Source organism: Phalacrocorax aristotelis, chromosome 20 (genome assembly GCF_949628215.1).
Source record: "Phalacrocorax aristotelis chromosome 20, bGulAri2.1, whole genome shotgun sequence".
NCBI lineage: Eukaryota > Metazoa > Chordata > Aves > Suliformes > Phalacrocoracidae > Phalacrocorax > Phalacrocorax aristotelis.
The window spans coordinates 3,908,108-3,924,985 of NC_134295.1; the positions used below are offsets into that span (position 1 = coordinate 3,908,108).

The 16,878-nt window shown below is 65.0% G+C and overlaps 1 protein-coding gene across 3 annotated transcripts; it reads left to right on the forward strand.

Annotated features, from left to right (window-relative positions):
* Nucleotides 1-1,583: 1,583 nt before the first annotated feature.
* FGR (FGR proto-oncogene, Src family tyrosine kinase) lies at nt 1,584-12,478 on the forward strand. Of its 3 annotated transcripts, none has more exons than XM_075114591.1 (13): nt 1,584-1,804; nt 6,169-6,229; nt 6,549-6,801; nt 6,896-6,998; nt 7,298-7,396; nt 7,578-7,681; nt 7,762-7,911; nt 8,393-8,557; nt 9,546-9,725; nt 9,918-9,994; nt 10,076-10,229; nt 10,749-10,880; nt 11,130-12,478. In XM_075114591.1, exons 3-13 carry the CDS (start codon nt 6,561-6,563, stop codon nt 11,336-11,338), a joined length of 1,614 nt encoding a protein of 537 aa, XP_074970692.1. In that variant the 5' UTR covers nt 1,584-1,804; nt 6,169-6,229; nt 6,549-6,560; the 3' UTR covers nt 11,339-12,478. The 3 variants fall into 3 exon arrangements, with proteins under 3 accessions (XP_074970692.1, XP_074970693.1, XP_074970695.1); XM_075114592.1 differs by lacking the exon at nt 8,393-8,557 and adding an exon at nt 8,950-9,105 and having other exon boundaries at nt 1,668-1,804; XM_075114594.1 differs by lacking the exon at nt 8,393-8,557 and having other exon boundaries at nt 1,668-1,804.
* Nucleotides 12,479-16,878: the final 4,400 nt, after the last annotated feature.

The window sequence follows — 16,878 nt, forward strand, 5'->3', positions numbered from 1 at the left end:
CCAGCAAGTCCCAGAGAGTCCTGAAAGCTGGGACTAAAGAGGAGCTGTGGTCTGCACTAACCCCAGAACGAGTCAGGGGGTGACAAGGTGAGTATGGCATCAGCCCAGGGGGCATGTCCCCATCCTGGTGGGGACCTGCGACCCCTGCCAGCCCTGCCCCCCCTCTGTGAGAACAGGAAACACCCGGGCTGGACTCACCATCACACAGGAAAGAGGTCAACCTGCAAGGGCTAACCACAGGGTGAGGAGGAGCAGGAGGAGGAAGGCTCTGGAGAGGTGGGGAAGGGCCCACATCCACCAGCATACAATCCAGCCCGGCTACATGGGGAGACAGGGCGGCCGAGCTGGGATGCAGCCAGCTCCGGGCTGGAGCACAACTGTGGCCCCCTGCCCTGCCCGCACACCCTCACCCCGGCTCGGGAGCATGGCCCCATGCCGGAAACTGCGGCGGGGGGAGCTCATAAAAATATCACCAGCCCCTCGCTGTCACCACCCCCTGTGGCAGGAGGGTGGCTGGGGGCTGGGGGCCACGCAGGGTCGGGCCTGGGTTGAGCTGCAGAGGGTATTTCCAGCCAGAAAACATGTTGCCTTGGAGCGGCAGCTGCCCTGCACCCCTGATTGGTATAGGGGTCCCCCAGTGAGGGACCCTCACTGAGATCCCCTTGATCCAGCAGTTGGGGTGCCAAAAGCTTGAGTTGCTCTCTGCAGGGTGGGTGCCCCAACGCTCTGGACCGGGAGCCCAGGCAGGGTGCAGGGGGGCTCAGGCAGGGTGCTGTGGGGGCTCACCCCCTCTCCCAGAGCTCGCTGAAGTCTGTGGGCCGGTGTGACCGATGCCAAATCTTGGGGTCGTCCCACCACCACCTTTACCTGGACAAGGAGTAAATAAGGGGTGCGGTATCTGGTAGGCTATCAATGGCCACAGCAACTGCTTCATCTGGCCAGGAGCTGCACCCCAGCCAGGGGGGAGGCATGGCAGCCCCCCAGAACATGTCCTCAAGCTACCTGCCATCCGCTGGGCAAGGTGGGCTGCTTGCCACCCCTCCACAGCTCTGCCCTGCACCAAGTTCACCCTGTCACAGCGTCCCGCGGCAGAGACCCCATGCCAGGAGGATGGGCAGCTGCTGCGTGTGCTCCGCCATCAGAGGGTCCTCACGGGGTCACAGCCCCCTGTTTGCAATATGCTGTCCCCGTGCTGTCCCCGTGCTGTCCCCTGCCCAGGGATGCTGGCTCGGGTGGGGTCAGGGGGGTCATGGGGCGATGCCAGGCTCTGCCTCGGGATGGGTGCAGGCAGCACCCCAGCTTGGCACAGTTGCCTCTGGGAGCAGAGCTGGGTCCCACAGAGCCGGGTATCCCCTGTAGATCCCAGCAGGCAGAGCGCGGGGAGCCACGGCAGCATCACCCCGTGCTGCTGGGGACTGGGGACCCCCTGATGCCGGCCCCGCAGGCAGGCAGTGGGCTCCGGCGAGCGGTGCCGGAGGGTGAGCCGGCGGCCGCCCCGGCTGGGCTGGCTGGTACAATGAACCATTGCTGGGAGCGCGGGGAGGAAGGGGGGGCGAGGGGAGGGGAAGCTCTTGCTCGGCTGCGAGAGCAGCCGAAGAGACAGGGGAAACACACGCACAGGCGCTCCCGCTCTCCCCACGGCACCCACCTCACCCTGCCCTGCCCTGCCCCCCACCTCGACACCCCGGCTACCAGCACTGGGCGCTTCGGGGTGCTGCAGTGGCACCCCGGCCTGCGGTCCTGCCGGGAGCCGGGGGCAGCGTGGGAGCGGGGGTCCATGCGAGCCGGAGCAGGAGGGCTGACGGTAGGAGGGATGCAAGGGGCTGCGTGGGGCATGGGATGCTGGGCTGTGGGGGGCTCTGCCCCCTGCCATGGGCAGGGAGTCTCTCAATCCCCTTGCTGTGTGCTGGGGGGGGTGCTGAGAGCTGCCCTCCTCCGTGCGTGGGGTGGCTCTTGGTCCGGGGTGGGACGGGGCACTGAGCCATGGGGACAGAGGGCCCTGTGCTCCCGGTGGGGGGCTGTCGGGGGGCTGCCACCAGGCCCTGCCCTCACCGCTCCCCCTTGGGCAACGCCAGCCTCTGCAATGAGCTGGGCAGGGGGGGCAAGGAGACCCCTGTTGTCCCCATCCTGGGGGGCAGCAGGTCAGCGGGGGGGCAGCACGCATGGGGCCTCGGCGTGGGGAGGGCTGGGGGCTGCCTCCAGCTCCAGCTCACCCTCCCGGCACTAATCGGCGGCGACGCCACGGCAGGGAGGCTGCAGAGACAAATGGTGCCTTCACCCGCGCCGGACCCAGGCGCTAGGGAGGGGGCAGGTCGTGACACCCCAGGGGACACCGGGATGGGGGGGACGCACACCTGCTCCCCCCAGCCCCACAGGTGCCCATGGCGTGCCAGCCCAGCAAGTGCTCACGGCGGGATGCTGGGGGCTGGGGGCAGCTGTGGGGGGCTCAGGCTGTGGCCAGAGTGGGTTCTCCCCCCACTCCCTGCAGCTCTGCTTCGTCCCTGGTCCTTGGTGTGTCCCAAGGAGGGACAGGAACTCGCAGCTTCCTGCCCTGCACAATTCCCTCCCTGCCCCGCTCCTCCCGGGACATTGTATTTGGAGCCCTGGCTGGCTCCCTCCCTCCGCCCCTGCAGCCCCACGGATCCGGGAATTGCTCTTCTTCCAGCGGAAATCCTGCTTTCCCAGCCAGCGATGGGGCTGGGAGGCTGGGGGGGGCAGGGGGCCCTCCCTCCACCATGGGCATCTCCTCCCAGGGCAGGGGGCGAGGGGACACCCCCTGCTCTGGGCCTGGCCGCTGGCAGGTGGGCTTGTGGGGGCAGATTGCTTTTGGGGGGGGTGGCAGGTCCTTCCTCTTCTGCCCCGGGGTATTGGTGAGGGGGCAGCACCCTGCCACCTCCTGGGGTGGCACAGGGACGATGACGGCTGAGGGCTGGCTGTGCCTGGCTGGAGCACGGCTGGTTTTGGGGGCCAGCGGCCACCTTTGAACCCTGTCCTGCTCATGGGCAGGCAGAGGAAAGGGTGTCCCTGCAGGCATCGCCGCTGGAGGGTGCCTGGGAATAGCACCGTGCCACCACCTCATTGCCGACAGGCACAGACAGCGCTTCCAACCCACTTCGTGCCCCAACCAGGGTGGGACTGCCCGCCAGGAAACCCACGCTTGGGGGATCCCCTTGCAGCTGCCATCCCATCTGCATGTTCACAGTGGAGGATTGGACCCCATCCCACCGCCTCTGCCGGCGTCCTCGCAGCGGTCTGGAGCCATAAGCTTGTGGTGTGGGTCTCTCCGGCCACAGCAGGACCCTCCCCGTCCCTCCTCGCACCCCCTGTCCTCAGGGAACCTGCTCCCACTGGGGCCGAGCTGGGCCAGCTATGCTCTGCTGGGAGCTGCCAGGGACTTGCCAGGCACTGGGTGAACTGGGGGGACCGGAGCAGGAGCAGGGCTCTACCCCATGGCCCTGGCTCCAGGTCGCAGGGCTGGACTCAGGGCTGGGAGCAGCAGGGAAGGAGCAGGGACATGCCACCATCTTCTACCGTGCCGGGCCGAGGAGCTGGTGGCAGAGAGGCAAGATGTGTCTTCTTGCCCCCTCTTCCAGGTCTGTGGGGTCCTGGGCACAGGATGGGAATGCGCTTGTGTTCGTGTGTCCTCGTGAGCCACCTAAAATGAGGCACTTTCCCCGCCTGTGCTGCAGCTGCAGCTGCTTCGTGCCTCAGTTTCACCCCTGGGACCAGGGAGATCCAGAGCCATGGGGTGATGGAGAAGCCCGGGCTGGGCTGTGCAGCAATCTCGGTTCCTCTTCCGCCAGGGAGGCTGCGGCAGGGTGGCGAGAGCCACCGGGGTGCAGGGTCACGCCTGAAGGATGGGGGTGTGCAGGGTGAGGAGGACGGGACAAGGCTTGGGGGGCCACAGGGCACCCAAGGGGCTTGCAGCCGTGAGTCAGCCCCTCTGTGGTACCTGCCTGTGCCACCATCCCCAAGGCCTGGGATCCTGCCTGCACCATCCTCTTCCTCCCCCTCCTCCCCCATGCTGTGCTCCTGTGCTTCCTCCTACCACTGCGTAGGTGCTGGCCAGGTTCCTCCACCAGCTGCCCCTCTGGGGCCCGCACGCTCTCCTGGGGAGCCATGGCACACCTGGGTGCTGGGGATCCACCTTCAGCCTGGCAAATGCCACCCTGGCTTGTCCCCGCAGCACTGGGCGCGTGATGTTTCCAGCAGCCCCCTTATCTCCCCGTGCATCTGCATCCCCCCGAGCCTGACCCCTCCATCGCCATTATTCCCCAGAGGGGAATGGAGGCAGGAGAGGGGGGCGATCCCCACGGGGTGCCTCGGCCCCGGGGCTGACATGCAGGGTGACACTGGTGTGTACTGGGACGTTGCACTCCCCTTGGAGCTGGGGATGGGGCTGAAGTGCCCCGTGTCCCAGGGGGGCTGGGGACCAGGCGGGCAGGTGGCGAGGGATGGGGCTGCATCGCGCCCAGCCATGCCTGGCGGGGCGGGGGCAGCGGCGGGGGTGACGAGTTGGCTGGGTCTCAGCGCGAGGTGGGAGCTGGCAGCTCGGCCAGGACTGGTGCTGGTGGAGCCAGTGCGGGAAGGGCTCGGTTGCCATCTGCTCCCAGGCTCCAAGCAGCTCATTTTTGGGAGAGCTGGGGCCAGACGCCAGCGCACAGCCATCGGACACAGGGCCGGCTGCGTCCCCTCCCCAAAGACGATGCAAGGGGATGGTTTTTGTGCCACCCTGCCCGGCTGGGAGGTGGCAGGGACCAGCTCGGGGGTTTTGTGGGTGCCCAGAGAAGGGGAAGCATGGGTGCAACGGCACAAGCAGCAGCTAAACCCTGCGGTGCTGTGACATTTCAGGCTTAAGCTTGCCTGGAAGATGCTCCTTGCCTGCTCGATCCCTGCCGGCAGCCGCGGCAGTGCCCCCGCTGCGCTCAGCACAGCTAAATTCAGCAAAATGGGAAGTTTCTGAGTGTGATACCGGCAACGGGGTGGATGATTCCAACCAAGAGGGGACAGGGTTTGCGAGAACTCGGGATGTTTGTCAGCTGAAATAGCTGCTTTTTGTCGGCAAAAATAAAAACCCCAAGCAGCCAAGCCCACTCAGATTTGGCAACACTGCCCCATCTGCAACAGCCACAGGCTTGCCACACTGCTGGTGTCGAAAGTGAAGCTGGAAGGGGGAGAGCCGGGCCCTTTCCACCCCCGGCGCAGAGAGAGGAAGGTGAATCAAATCCTGCAATGGGGGAAACCCACCTAAAACCTCTCTTCTGCCCCAAAACCTCCATGTCCTCCTGCTTTCCAGAGCACAGGGGACAGGACATGGCTGCCAGGTGAAGCACGGCTTCACTGCACCTTCCCTCCGCTCTTGGGCTGGAGACGGGGCGAGCTCTGCTGTATCGCTGCAGGGCCCTCAGCTGGAAAGCTCTGCTCCGTCCAAACTGGGCAGACTGGTGTGGGTGGGTGGCTAGCACCCAGGGGATGTGGCAAGGCTGGGGACAGAAAAGTCTTCTTGCAGCCACAGTAGGAGAGGTCCAATTTCCTCCTCCTCCTCTGCGACACCTTCGCTGCCGAGCGTGGCCACAGCCAGACGACTGCAGCCCTGACTGCAGTGAGGCGAGCAGGGCCCTCCCTCCCCTGAGACACCAGTTCCCCTGCCCAGCGAGCGGAGGAGATGGGGACAGGGATGCCTCGAGGGCTCCTTTCCACCCCGCTTGGCTCCCTCCAGCCTTGGGGCAGCCAGGGGACCCATCTCCCTCGAAGGGAGGTGATTGGTTTGTTGAGGACACAGCAGGAGAAAAACCTGCTCAAGGATGTGGTTTCAGCCCATGCGGGGGTATTACACCCCGTGCAGCGGTGTTGCATCCCGTACAGGGGCGTTTCAGCTCATGCAGGGGTATGGCAGCCTGTGCAGGGGTGTTTTAGCTCATGCAGGGGTATTCCAGTCCATGGCAGAGGATTTTCAGCCCTTGGAGGGGTATCTAAGCCCATGGCAGGGATGTTGCAGCCCATGCAGGGGTACTGTAGTCCATGCAGGGGTGTTGCAACCCGTGCAGGAGTATCACAGCTTGTGTAGGGGTATTTCAGCCCTTGGAGGGGTGTTTCAGTCCAAGCAGGGGTGTTGCAGCCCTTGGAGGGCTCTTGCCCTCCGCCTGATGCCCTCCTTGGTGTCCACAGGTGCCTCTTCTCCTCCCCGAGGTGACATGGAGCAGCTGAAGTGACCTGAGGAACGGTCGAGGTGAGTGGGGCCACCATGAACGGGAGCACCCATGAGTCCCAGGGGGACGCGGGGTCCTCCGGGGCAGCACAGCCCTCCTCGCAGCCCGGTTCCTGCCAGTGGCAGGGCCCATTGCGACCCTGGTGTCCTCGTGTCACAGCACAGGCGCCCAGCTTGCTGTGCCGGGGGGTGGCTGGACCCCACTCCTCCCGTGGCTGGGTGGGCAGGGGCTCACACATGCACCCCAGTGCCTCTAATGGGGACCATGTGTGCACACGTGTGTGGACATGCGTGTGTGCTGCCAGGGCGGTGTGGGGCTCACAGTCCCTCTGTCCTGCAGAACGTGCCCAGGATGGGCTGTGTGCACTGCAAAGAGAAGGGGTCCGGCAAGGGGCAGGTGGGGGGCGAGGTAGGCTCCCCTCCACCCCCCACCTCCCAGTACGACCCCGACCCCACGCAGCCGGGCACCATCTTCACCCGCATCCCCGACTTCAACAACTTCCACGGCGCGGCGGTGCCCTCGGCTCCATCCTTCACAGGGCCGGGGGGCTTCAACTCCAACACGCTGCAAATGCGGAGCGGCGGCATCACAGGTCAGCGAGGGGCTGTGGGGGTGGGTTCTGGCTGCACCCCCGCAGCACTGGGGGGGAGCCGGGGGTTCACCGTGGTCCCCTCTGCGTGCCGCAGGCGGGGGCGTGACGCTTTTCATTGCCCTGTATGACTACGAGGCCAGGACGGAGGATGACCTGACCTTCCAGAAAGGGGAGAAATTCCACATCATCAACAACACGTGAGCCCCCCTTGGACCCCCTGCCACCCCCAGCCACCCCATGCCATCCCGGGGAGGTGCCTCCATGCTGCAGGTACCTCACGCAGGACCCAGGCTCTGCCTCGGCTCCATTGCTGGACACCAGGAGAACCAGGGCCATGTGTGTCATGAGCTGGGCAGCCTCAGCAATGACCCAGGCATGGGTGCCCTCTGTGGCAGGGGAGAGCAGGGTCTGGGGGTGCTGTGTGTGGGGAGGGAAGGTGTAGGCTGGCCAGGTCCTTCTGTCTCTCCCTCCTCACTCTCAATTCCTCTTTCCTCAGGGAGGGTGACTGGTGGGAGGCCAGGTCACTGAGCTCGGGTGCCACAGGCTACATCCCCAGCAACTATGTGGCCCCCATGGACTCCATCCAGGCAGAAGAGTGAGTAGTGGGGGGACAGGGATGGAGGGGAACCCTGGCCCCATCTGCCTCGAGCCCAGGTGTGTTGGCACCCCTGGTGAGCCTTGGCAGGACCACGGTGCTGGCAAGGGGCTGTGGTGTGGGGTCCCTGTGGGTGCCCCTCGGCGGCGACCTCCCAACGCTGAGCCCGACCCCACGGTAGGTGGTACTTCGGGAAGATCGGGCGCAAGGATGCGGAGCGGCAGCTCCTGTGCCATGGCAACTGCAGGGGCACCTTCCTCATCCGGGAGAGCGAGACGACAAAAGGTACCGGGACAGGGATGGGGACACCGGGGGCTGCATCCCGTGTTCTGCCCTGACCCACCCTGACCCATGCCCCCACGTAGGTGCCTACTCCCTCTCCATCCGGGACTGGGATGAGGCCAAGGGAGACCATGTGAAGCACTATAAGATTCGGAAACTGGACAACGGGGGCTACTACATCACCACCCGTGCCCAGTTTGACACCGTCCAACAGCTGGTCCAGCACTATATAGGTAGGGTGGGATGGGGAGTGTGGGGGGGGTGGCACGGTGGGGCGGTGGGGAGGGGTGGGGAAAGCCCAGGAGACCCTTTGGCAAAAGACTGCTGGCTGGGCTAACTGGGTTTAACTGGAGAAGGAGGGAGCTGTTCTGGTGGTGGCGTTAGGGGACCCCCTGAGGGTTCCCCCTCTTCCATATCCTCTGTGCAGGGAGCACCTGGCTTCTCCAGAGAAGGTAAATAGCCCCTGGGTCTGGGTGGGCATCAGCTGCTCCCAGGCAGAGCCGGGGGACTGGGGGTCTGGCCCAGCCTGAGGGGGTGTGGGGCCATCCCTGGGGGACATGGAAGGGGGGGTGCACCCCATTTATGTGTGTGCATGTTGGTGGGTGGCTGGACCACGCAGGAGCCTGGGCGGTGCCCAGGGTTGCGGGTGGGGGCAGAGGGCTGGTGGGGGTCCGTGCCCGGGCTGACGCGTGTCCCCCCGCCCCGGCGCCGCAGAGCGGGCGGCTGGGCTGTGCTGCCGCCTGGCCGTGCCGTGCCACAAGGGAACGCCCAAGCTGGCCGACCTCTCGGTCAAAACCAAAGACGTGTGGGAGATCCCCCGCGAATCCCTCCAGCTCCTCAAGAAGCTGGGCAACGGGCAGTTCGGGGAAGTGTGGATGGGTAGGGCCCGGCGGGCAAGCTGGGGCGAGCGGCGGAGGGGTGGCGGGGGCACCCCCAGGCCTGGCACACCCCACACCCCCACCCACCCACGAAGGGGTCCTGTCTGCTGGGACAGGCTGAGTGACACCGGTTTGCCAGCATGGGGAAAAGTCCCGTGTCCTGCTTTGGGGTCACAACGGGTACCCCATGACGCCCCATGACGTCTCTGCATGGGCAAGCAGCCCCCCCATTTCAGATGGGACCACAAGCAGGAGACAACACCAGGCCGGGGGGTCCCCTCTTTGTCACCTTCTTCCTCCGGCGCCCTGTGCTCCCTCCGCTCGGCGTGCATGCTGCATTCATCCCATCGCACCCCCTCCCTCCCTCCTCCCCTCCCTGCCCCCACCCTGCAGAGTATAACGATGGGTTGTGCCATCTGCTAATCCGCGCGTGCCCCACTATGAAGCCCCAGACCCTGGGATTAGCTAAGGACGCCTGGGAGATAGTGCGGGATTCCATCAGCCTCGACAAGAAACTCGGCATGGGATGTTTTGGAGACGTGTGGATGGGTAAGGCTGGCCCAGCCGGCCGGGGCAGGGGGCGCGGGGGGCAGGAGCAGTCCGGTCCTGCCCTGGCAGGCAGTATCGTGGGGTGCCAGGCGGTACCCACTGCCATGGGGGAGATGGCAGCTTGGCACCAGCTCCTCTGTGGAGGGATGGGAAATGGAGTAAGGTTGGCATTAGGAGATGAGTTCACGGGTGCCTTGTCCAGATGCCACGGGGAGAGGGGGACTCCCTTTCCTGGGGGGGGTGTGGTGGTATCATGCCCCTTCCTTGCCCTGCCCTGATTTCCTTGCTCCTCCATCCATGCATCCATGCATCCATCCATGCAAGCATGCACCCATGCACCCCTCCATCCATACGCCCCTCCATCCACACACCCCTCGATGCCGGCCGTGCCGGGGCCGGCTGTCCCCTTGGCTCGCAGTGACTCCGTGTCCCCGGCCCAGGCACGTGGAACGGCACCACGAAGGTGGCGGTCAAGACGCTGAAGCCGGGCACCATGTCACCCGAGGCCTTCCTGGAGGAGGCTCAGATCATGAAGCGGCTGCGGCACGACAAGCTGGTGCAGCTCTATGCCGTGGTGTCGGAGGAGCCCATCTACATCGTCACCGAGTTCATGAGCCAGGGTGAGTGGGGGGCACTGCCCAGTGGGGATCGCCAACTTTCCTTCACACAGCTTTTTTGCAAGCCTCACCCTGCCTGGGCACGGCCGGGGCGGGCAGGGATTTGGTCCTGGGGCTGGGGGTTTGCAGGGGAGGGCACCCTTGGGTGGGCATGGCTGGTTCTTGGGTGCTTTGACTGGTACCCTCTGCCCACAGGCAGCTTGCTGGATTTCCTAAAGGATGGGGATGGTCACTACCTGAAGCTGCCCCAGCTGGTGGACATGGCTGCCCAGGTACGGGGGAGGCTGGGATGGGGAGGGGGGTGCACCCAGTGGGTGCATCTGGGGGGTCCTCACTGCTCCCCCCCCAACCAGATCGCAGCGGGTATGGCCTACATTGAGCGGATGAACTACATCCACCGGGACCTCCGTGCTGCCAACATCCTGGTGGGAGACAACCTGGTGTGCAAGATCGCTGACTTCGGCCTCGCTCGCCTCATCGAGGACAACGAGTACACGGCGCGCCAGGGTGAGCCTGCTTGGTGCCCTGCTGCTGTGGGGACCACTGCCCTGTCCCCTCCATGCTGCATCCCACCCTGGGCCTGGAACAGGTCACCCCCAATGCTGGGTGTCCTGGGTGATGGGTGCCCCAAGTGATGGGTGCCCCAGGTGACGGGTACCCCATGGAATGGGTATCCTGTGTGATGGGTACCCCAGATGGTGGGTACGCTGGAAGATGGGTGCCCCAGATGATGGGTGTCCCAGGTGCAGGGTGCCCCCAGTACAGGGTGCCTTGGGTGTTGGGTGCCCCATGTGTGGTGTGCCCCAGGCAGAGGGTGCCTTGGGTGCAGGGTGCCCCTCGTGCATCATGTCCCAGTGCAAGATCCTGCCAGTGCAGAGTACCCTGGGTGCAGGACGCCCTCGGTACAGGGTGTTCCAGGTGCAAGGTGCCTCTGGTGCAAGAGGCAGGGTGTCCCCAGTGCTGGGGTACCCCAGGCACTGGTGCAGCGGGGTGGCGCAGCCAGGGCTCACGTGCCTCCCCTTGCAGGTGCCAAGTTCCCCATCAAGTGGACGGCTCCGGAGGCTGCGCTTTTTGGGAAGTTCACCATCAAGTCAGACGTCTGGTCCTTCGGCATCCTCCTGACCGAGCTGGTGACCAAAGGCCGGGTGCCCTACCCAGGTATGGTCCCACCGGGGCAGCGGGCAACCCTGGGGCGGGCTGGGCAGCGGGGTGCAGACCTTCCCCAGCACTGCCACCAGGGAGGTTTGCCCCGTGCCTCAGCTTCCCCATCAGAGAGACCAGCGCTAAGCTGGGCTTCCTATCCAAACCACGGAGCAATACCGCTGCATCCCTCGGCGTGCCTCAGTTTCCCCACTGGCTTGTCCCGTGGGGGTGCCGGTCGCTGAGCGGGGTGTCCTTGTCATGCAGGGATGAACAACCGGGAGGTGCTGGAGCAGGTGGAGCGGGGGTACCGCATGCAGTGCCCGAGCAACTGCCCCCCCTCCCTGCACGATGTAATGATGCAGTGCTGGAGGCGGGAGCCCGAGGAGCGCCCCACCTTCGAGTACCTCCAGTCCTTCCTCGAGGACTATTTCACCGCCACTGAGCCCCAGTACCAGCCAGGGGACAACCAGTGACCTGGTGCTGGCACCCCCCAGTTGGGGTCTTGCGCGGCTTTTGGGCAAATCTCCCCCTTTTTGCAGGGCGGTTGTTGCTCCCTTTGCCTGTGCCCCCCTCCCAAAATGCCTGTCAGGGTGCTTGGGATGTCCCGGGGAGGACAGGGGCTTTGCACAAGGATTTTGGACTCAGAGAAGGGGCAAAGCTGTGCCCCCCACCCCAGCCCCCCCTCCTGTCCCCCCAGCCCCTCTCTTGTTGCCTTCACACACGGCTTTGAACCTGAGAAGTGCTTTGGCTGGGGGGCGGAGGGGGAGTGCCCCACCATGCCCCCCCAGACAGCCCTAACCCTCAGCAGCAGAGGCCTCGGGCGGGGGGATTGTCTCCTCATGCCAACCCCAATCTCCTTTCCCCCAGCTCAGCTCTGCGCACCTGGGGGGGTTCAGCCCCCGCAAATCCTGGAGCTGATCTGGGGAAGGTCACCTCAACACACATGCCCCTTTATATAATCTTTAATTTATAAGATTTTATACCACTCACCCCAGCAGCCACCTCACCCCCAGGGATCCCCATATTTGGGCGATCTCCTTGCACCCCCCTTTTATCTCCTTTCCTTATAGTAGAGCCAAATCCTGAAAGCCATAAACCTCTGCTTGTACTGGGGGAGGGAACAAGGGGTCCTGGGGGAGAACAAGAGGTCCTGGTGGGGGCCAGGGTCCCAGGCTATGTGGGGGCAGCCTCCCACCGTCCCATGCGGGGCAGGAGGGGTGTACAGGACAGGATCACCCCCGCTGTGCTCAGGGAGGGGTCCCAGGTGCAGCTTGGCTCAACCCCCTGCAGCAAGCATTAACAGGGGCTGGTGGGGGGACTCCGGGCGCAATGTGAATGCGATGGCACCGGAGGGGGGGATGCCACCCTGTGGCTGGCTCCTGGGGGCCGGCTGACCCCTGGGCACCCCCTTTCCTGGGGGGGGTGCCTGTTGTCCCAGTCTTGGCCCCAGCCCTGCTCCCCATGGCCAAGAGCTCCCCTGCACCCATGGGGAGGTGCTGTGGGTGGGCAGTGCCACCCTGGGGGAGGTGAGGAAAAGGGAGGGTTTTGTTGTTTATTTTTTTTTTTAAATCAGTCTGTAAATAGAGAGAGAAATAAAACCTTTCTAACAAGTGGGGGGAGCGTGGGTCCTTCTGCCCCTCCTCGGGGAGAGGGGCTGTCCCAGTGGGGGATAGGTACCAGCTGGGGGGGTAAAGGGGGTGCTAGAGCTGGGGGGACAACCCTGGATTGCAAGATTTGGGGTGGGGGCACCCATCCCCACCCAGGGGGGCTCTCAGGCTGAGTCAAGCCAGGGCTGAGGGCCATATCCTCACCTCCTCCAGCCCCAGGGCATGGACACACCCCCGCTGGGGGGGCCACTTCCTCGAGGGAGAGCAGAGAAAGCCCCCCCCGACCCCCCCAGGCCATTTGGGGCTGCAGCACCAGCTCCCCTTGCAAATAAAAGCCTGGAAAAGTGGGGTTGGGCAGCATTTGGGTTTACAAAGCTGCCCCCACACAGGGCACCCCACAGTCTGCCCTGCACCCAGCATCCCCACGGCAGGGACGGTCCCCTCCCGCTGGCTCCCCCACATGTGTGTTAACGAGGCAGCAGCCTGGGTTTAATTAGTGGGGGGGGGCCTGAGCAGTGTTGGGGTGGGAGGAGCTGCTGCCCCCCTCCTCTGTGCGAGGGGAGACTTGCTGGGGGGTGGGGTCCTGTGCTTGGAGGCTGGGGACGAAGAGGTTAATTTCCTTTGCATCTTGGCCTCCCCAGCAGGGCCCAGCTGTGGCCGGCTAATGAATTCCCCAGCACTGGTGGGAAGGGGGGACTGGCCCTGGCCCCATCCAGGGAGGGCTCAGACTTGTTGGGGGGAGGCCTCGGGCAGGTGGGGAGGGGGGCACAGGGCCAATGCCAGTGGGGCTGGGGACATGGCACCGTCCCTAGGCACCGCTGGGCACCTCCCTGGCTCCTGCTTCACCCCAGTTCGGACAAGGGCTGCAAATCACGCTGGAGAAGAGGGGCGTGCAGCAGAGCAGGGCTGGATGTGGCCGCCCCCCTTCCCCATTCCAGGGAAAAATCCCTTTGGGAAGGGCCAGGCCCCTGGCCAGGCTTGGCTGGGCAGCATGGCACGATGCCCGGTGCCGGGGGGGGGCCAGGCGAGGAGAGCAGATTGCGTGGCACCGCCAGCCGAGGCGAGGAGGCGGTTGGCACTGGACCGCAGCGGGCAGGGGCCCCAGTGCCAGATTGCAGCCACCGGCTCCGGCCGCCCCACGCCTGGGGCTGGGCACCCAGGGGCACGCAGGCGTGTGGGGACAGGGGGAACACGGGGCATCCCAAGGGCACAGCAGCATCTCTGACACCCCCCACTCCAGTGGCTCGGGGGCTTGGGGCTGCGCCACCCCCCACACGACTGCCCACTCTGCCCACCCGGCTGCCCCCTGCCTCGTATTGCCCCCGCGCTTGGCGCACCCCCAACATTCATTGCACACAGTCTCTGACACACACCCAGCACCCCAAATCCGCTCTCCCTTTGTGTGGGGCACGCACGTGATGTGTCTGTTGTCCCCAAGCCCTTGGGGACACATGTGCAGTCCCTCTCCAGCCCTGTGTGTGGGGCAGAGCCCTCCAGCAGGGGGGAGCACCTCAGTTCACCCCCTGCTCTCCAAGCTGAGCACAACCCCATGCCCGCCATGTCCCCTGTGCCCCCCACATCCCCTGGCACCCCATGCCCCCCAGCCCCGGCACTGAGCAGTGTCCATCCACAGTTCAGCCCCAGTGATTAAAGTCTCCCACTTAATTGCAGCTGGAGGTTTCATAGAGCAGGGCTGGCTGGGCGGGGGTGGGGCTGTGGGGACCCCAACCCTGCGCACCCCGGCTGTGGCTGGGGGGGCCAGGGAGCGGCCTCCGGCTGCGGCTGCTCAGCGCTGGCTCGGGGAGGAGATGGATGCGGCTGCTCGGCCACGGCGGGCACCTGTGGAGAGGAGAGGGCTGGAAAGCGGAGGCGGGTGGGAGGAGGGAGCAGCTGGGCACCAGCAGGGAGGAAGGCTCACCATCACCTTCGCTGCACCCGCAGGCAGCCCCTCCATCCAGGGTGTGATGGATGCTGCTGGATGGACCCCGGTGTGCCGGGCCCCGGCTGTGCCAGCCTCCCAGCCCCGACTCCATCCCTGTTCCTGCCCGGTTCCTGCCCGTCCCTGCCTGCTTGGGCATTCGGAGGGGCTGAGCCCTCCGGCAGGGTTACACCAGGGCAGCAGCGAGCAGGATCAGCCCCTCGCTCCGCTGGGCTGCCAACGTGGCAATTCCCTCCAGCACAAAATTCACTTAAAAAGGAATAAAAATGTAAATCCGGGGCCTGGTCTGGCGCGGAGGGGCAGGCTGGTGGTGTGGGCTCCCTGCTGCTGCCCTCCTGACGCTCTGCTTTCGCCTCCCCCCAGCCTGGGCCAGATCCTGACCTCCCGATGGGAAACAATGCCACCCCCCCGTGTCCCCAGCCAAGGACCCCCGTTCCCAGTGGCGCTGGTGGCAGGAGTGGGTCAGGGCCGAGCCAGAGGGTTTGTGCTGGCCGTGCCGTGCCCCGGGAACCCACGTGGATTTGGCCACGTGCTTTCAAATGCAGTTGTGCCGCAGCAGTCCCTCCCTGTGGGACCATGGTCTGTCCCCAGTTTTCCCCTTTGGTGTAATGAGTGTGAAACCTCCTGGGGACAGAGAGTGGGGCCCAAGGTTGCAGGGACCCCTGTGAAGGGGCTGAAGGGAGGAACCCCCGCCCTGGCGTCCATCCTTCTGTCCTTCTATGTCCCCTATGGGTACCTTGAGGCAGAGGCGAAGGGGTTAAAGGGTTTTGCCCTGGGGTGACCGCAGGCTGGGCAGGGGCGGGGGCATCGATTTTATGTTAATGCTGTGCTGAATCGATCAGGGATGGAGGGATGAGGGTGGGATCCCGGCAGCCCAGGGCAGGGTCCACCCTGGGGTGCCACCAACCAGGAGTGATGGGGAGGTGGGGAAGGAGGCTGGGACACCCTCCCCAGAAGGTGCTGTAGGGCTCATTTTTGCTGAAGACCCTGGGATGGGTGCTCAAGGGGAACAGAGCTGCGGGTGCTGGGGAGGGCGAAGCTCAGCATCCAAACGTGGGGGATCTGGCCACTTCCCCTCCCAGCTGGCCAGACCCTGCAGCATCGCAGGCAGCGCCGCAGAGCCGAGCCCTGGCTGCAGCATCTTCTGGAGAGGAGGCAAAAGCAGCTCAGCATCACCTCCCCTTGCCCTCGCCCTGCCTGCAGCCGAGGGCCGAATCCAGCATGAGGCTGCAGCATCAGGTCCCCCCCAGTGCTCCACAGGACCCCCCCATCCCCATTGTGCCCAGACCTGCCTTCCCCTGCTCCTGCCTGCAAACCTTGCCCGTGCCTGCTCAGCCCACGCGGTCCCGCTCCGGCTGGCTGCTCTGCCTGCGCTGTGCCAGCCTCGGTTGGCGCGAGCGCGGCGGGAGCTCGCGGGCGGGGGGTTCTGGAGCTCGCACGCCCACCCAGTGCCAAGTGCACGGTGGGCGCAGGTGTGAGACCACTGCAGATGGCCGGCGCTGCAGACCCTGGCACAAGGGGGCCACGGCACTGCCACCCTACCCGGGGGGGGGTCCCCTCTCCTGGAGCTGCTGCTGGGAGCTGTGTCTCTCTCGTGGTCAGGAAGGAGCCATCCCCAACCAAAACAGCCCTGGGGACTGGGTCTGTCCCTGTCCCTTTTGGCCCGAGCTCCCCAGGGACTGGCAGAGCCTTGCAGAGCTCCTGGGTCATGGATTTGAGCCACATCCCCATGGCGGCAATGGCCAGACAACAGTGGAAGATGGCCAAAAATGTGGTTTTAGGCTCGACCAGGCTTGGGACTGCTGGTCCAGGCCTGCAGGAACTGTGCGTCCACAGGGGAAATTGAGGCACAGAGGGATTTATCTGCAGCCACCCAGCAGCTCAGCACCAGTCACTGGGAGGGGACACCTTTTTCCATGGAAAAAACAACTGAGGCTTGGGAAGAGCCATGCATTGGCCACAGCAGCATCCGTGACAGCAACCAGGGAGTGGCAGGATTTGGGGACAGAGGTTTCTTGGGTTCAGGGAGGTGTGGGGACGGTCAGGTCACAGCACAGATGCACGTGGATGGGGGAGGAGGCACAGCAGGAGCCTTCCCCTGCCCAGGGCATGGTACTGCTCAGGGCTGCTCAGAAATGGTTGCACTGGGGAGAAATCCAGGATGGTTTTGCTGCTGCTCCAGGGCAGTATGGGGCTGGAATTCAAGGATGGATGGGTCTGTTCTTCTGCTTACATTTATTGGCATAAAATCTGGATGGCCCCACATCCAGGGGCGCATCCACAGATGCTGGAGGGGCAGGATCCCCCCAAACCCAGTTGGGGTCTCTGGACCACGCTCTCCACAAAGGCAGCTCCTGCATCCCAGCAATGCATCAACACTGTTTGGCATCCCCCTTGCCCCCCTGCACCCCTGCATCCCAGCTCTCCTCCACAGCACCCCGCTGCCTCCAAACCCCCTGCTTCCACC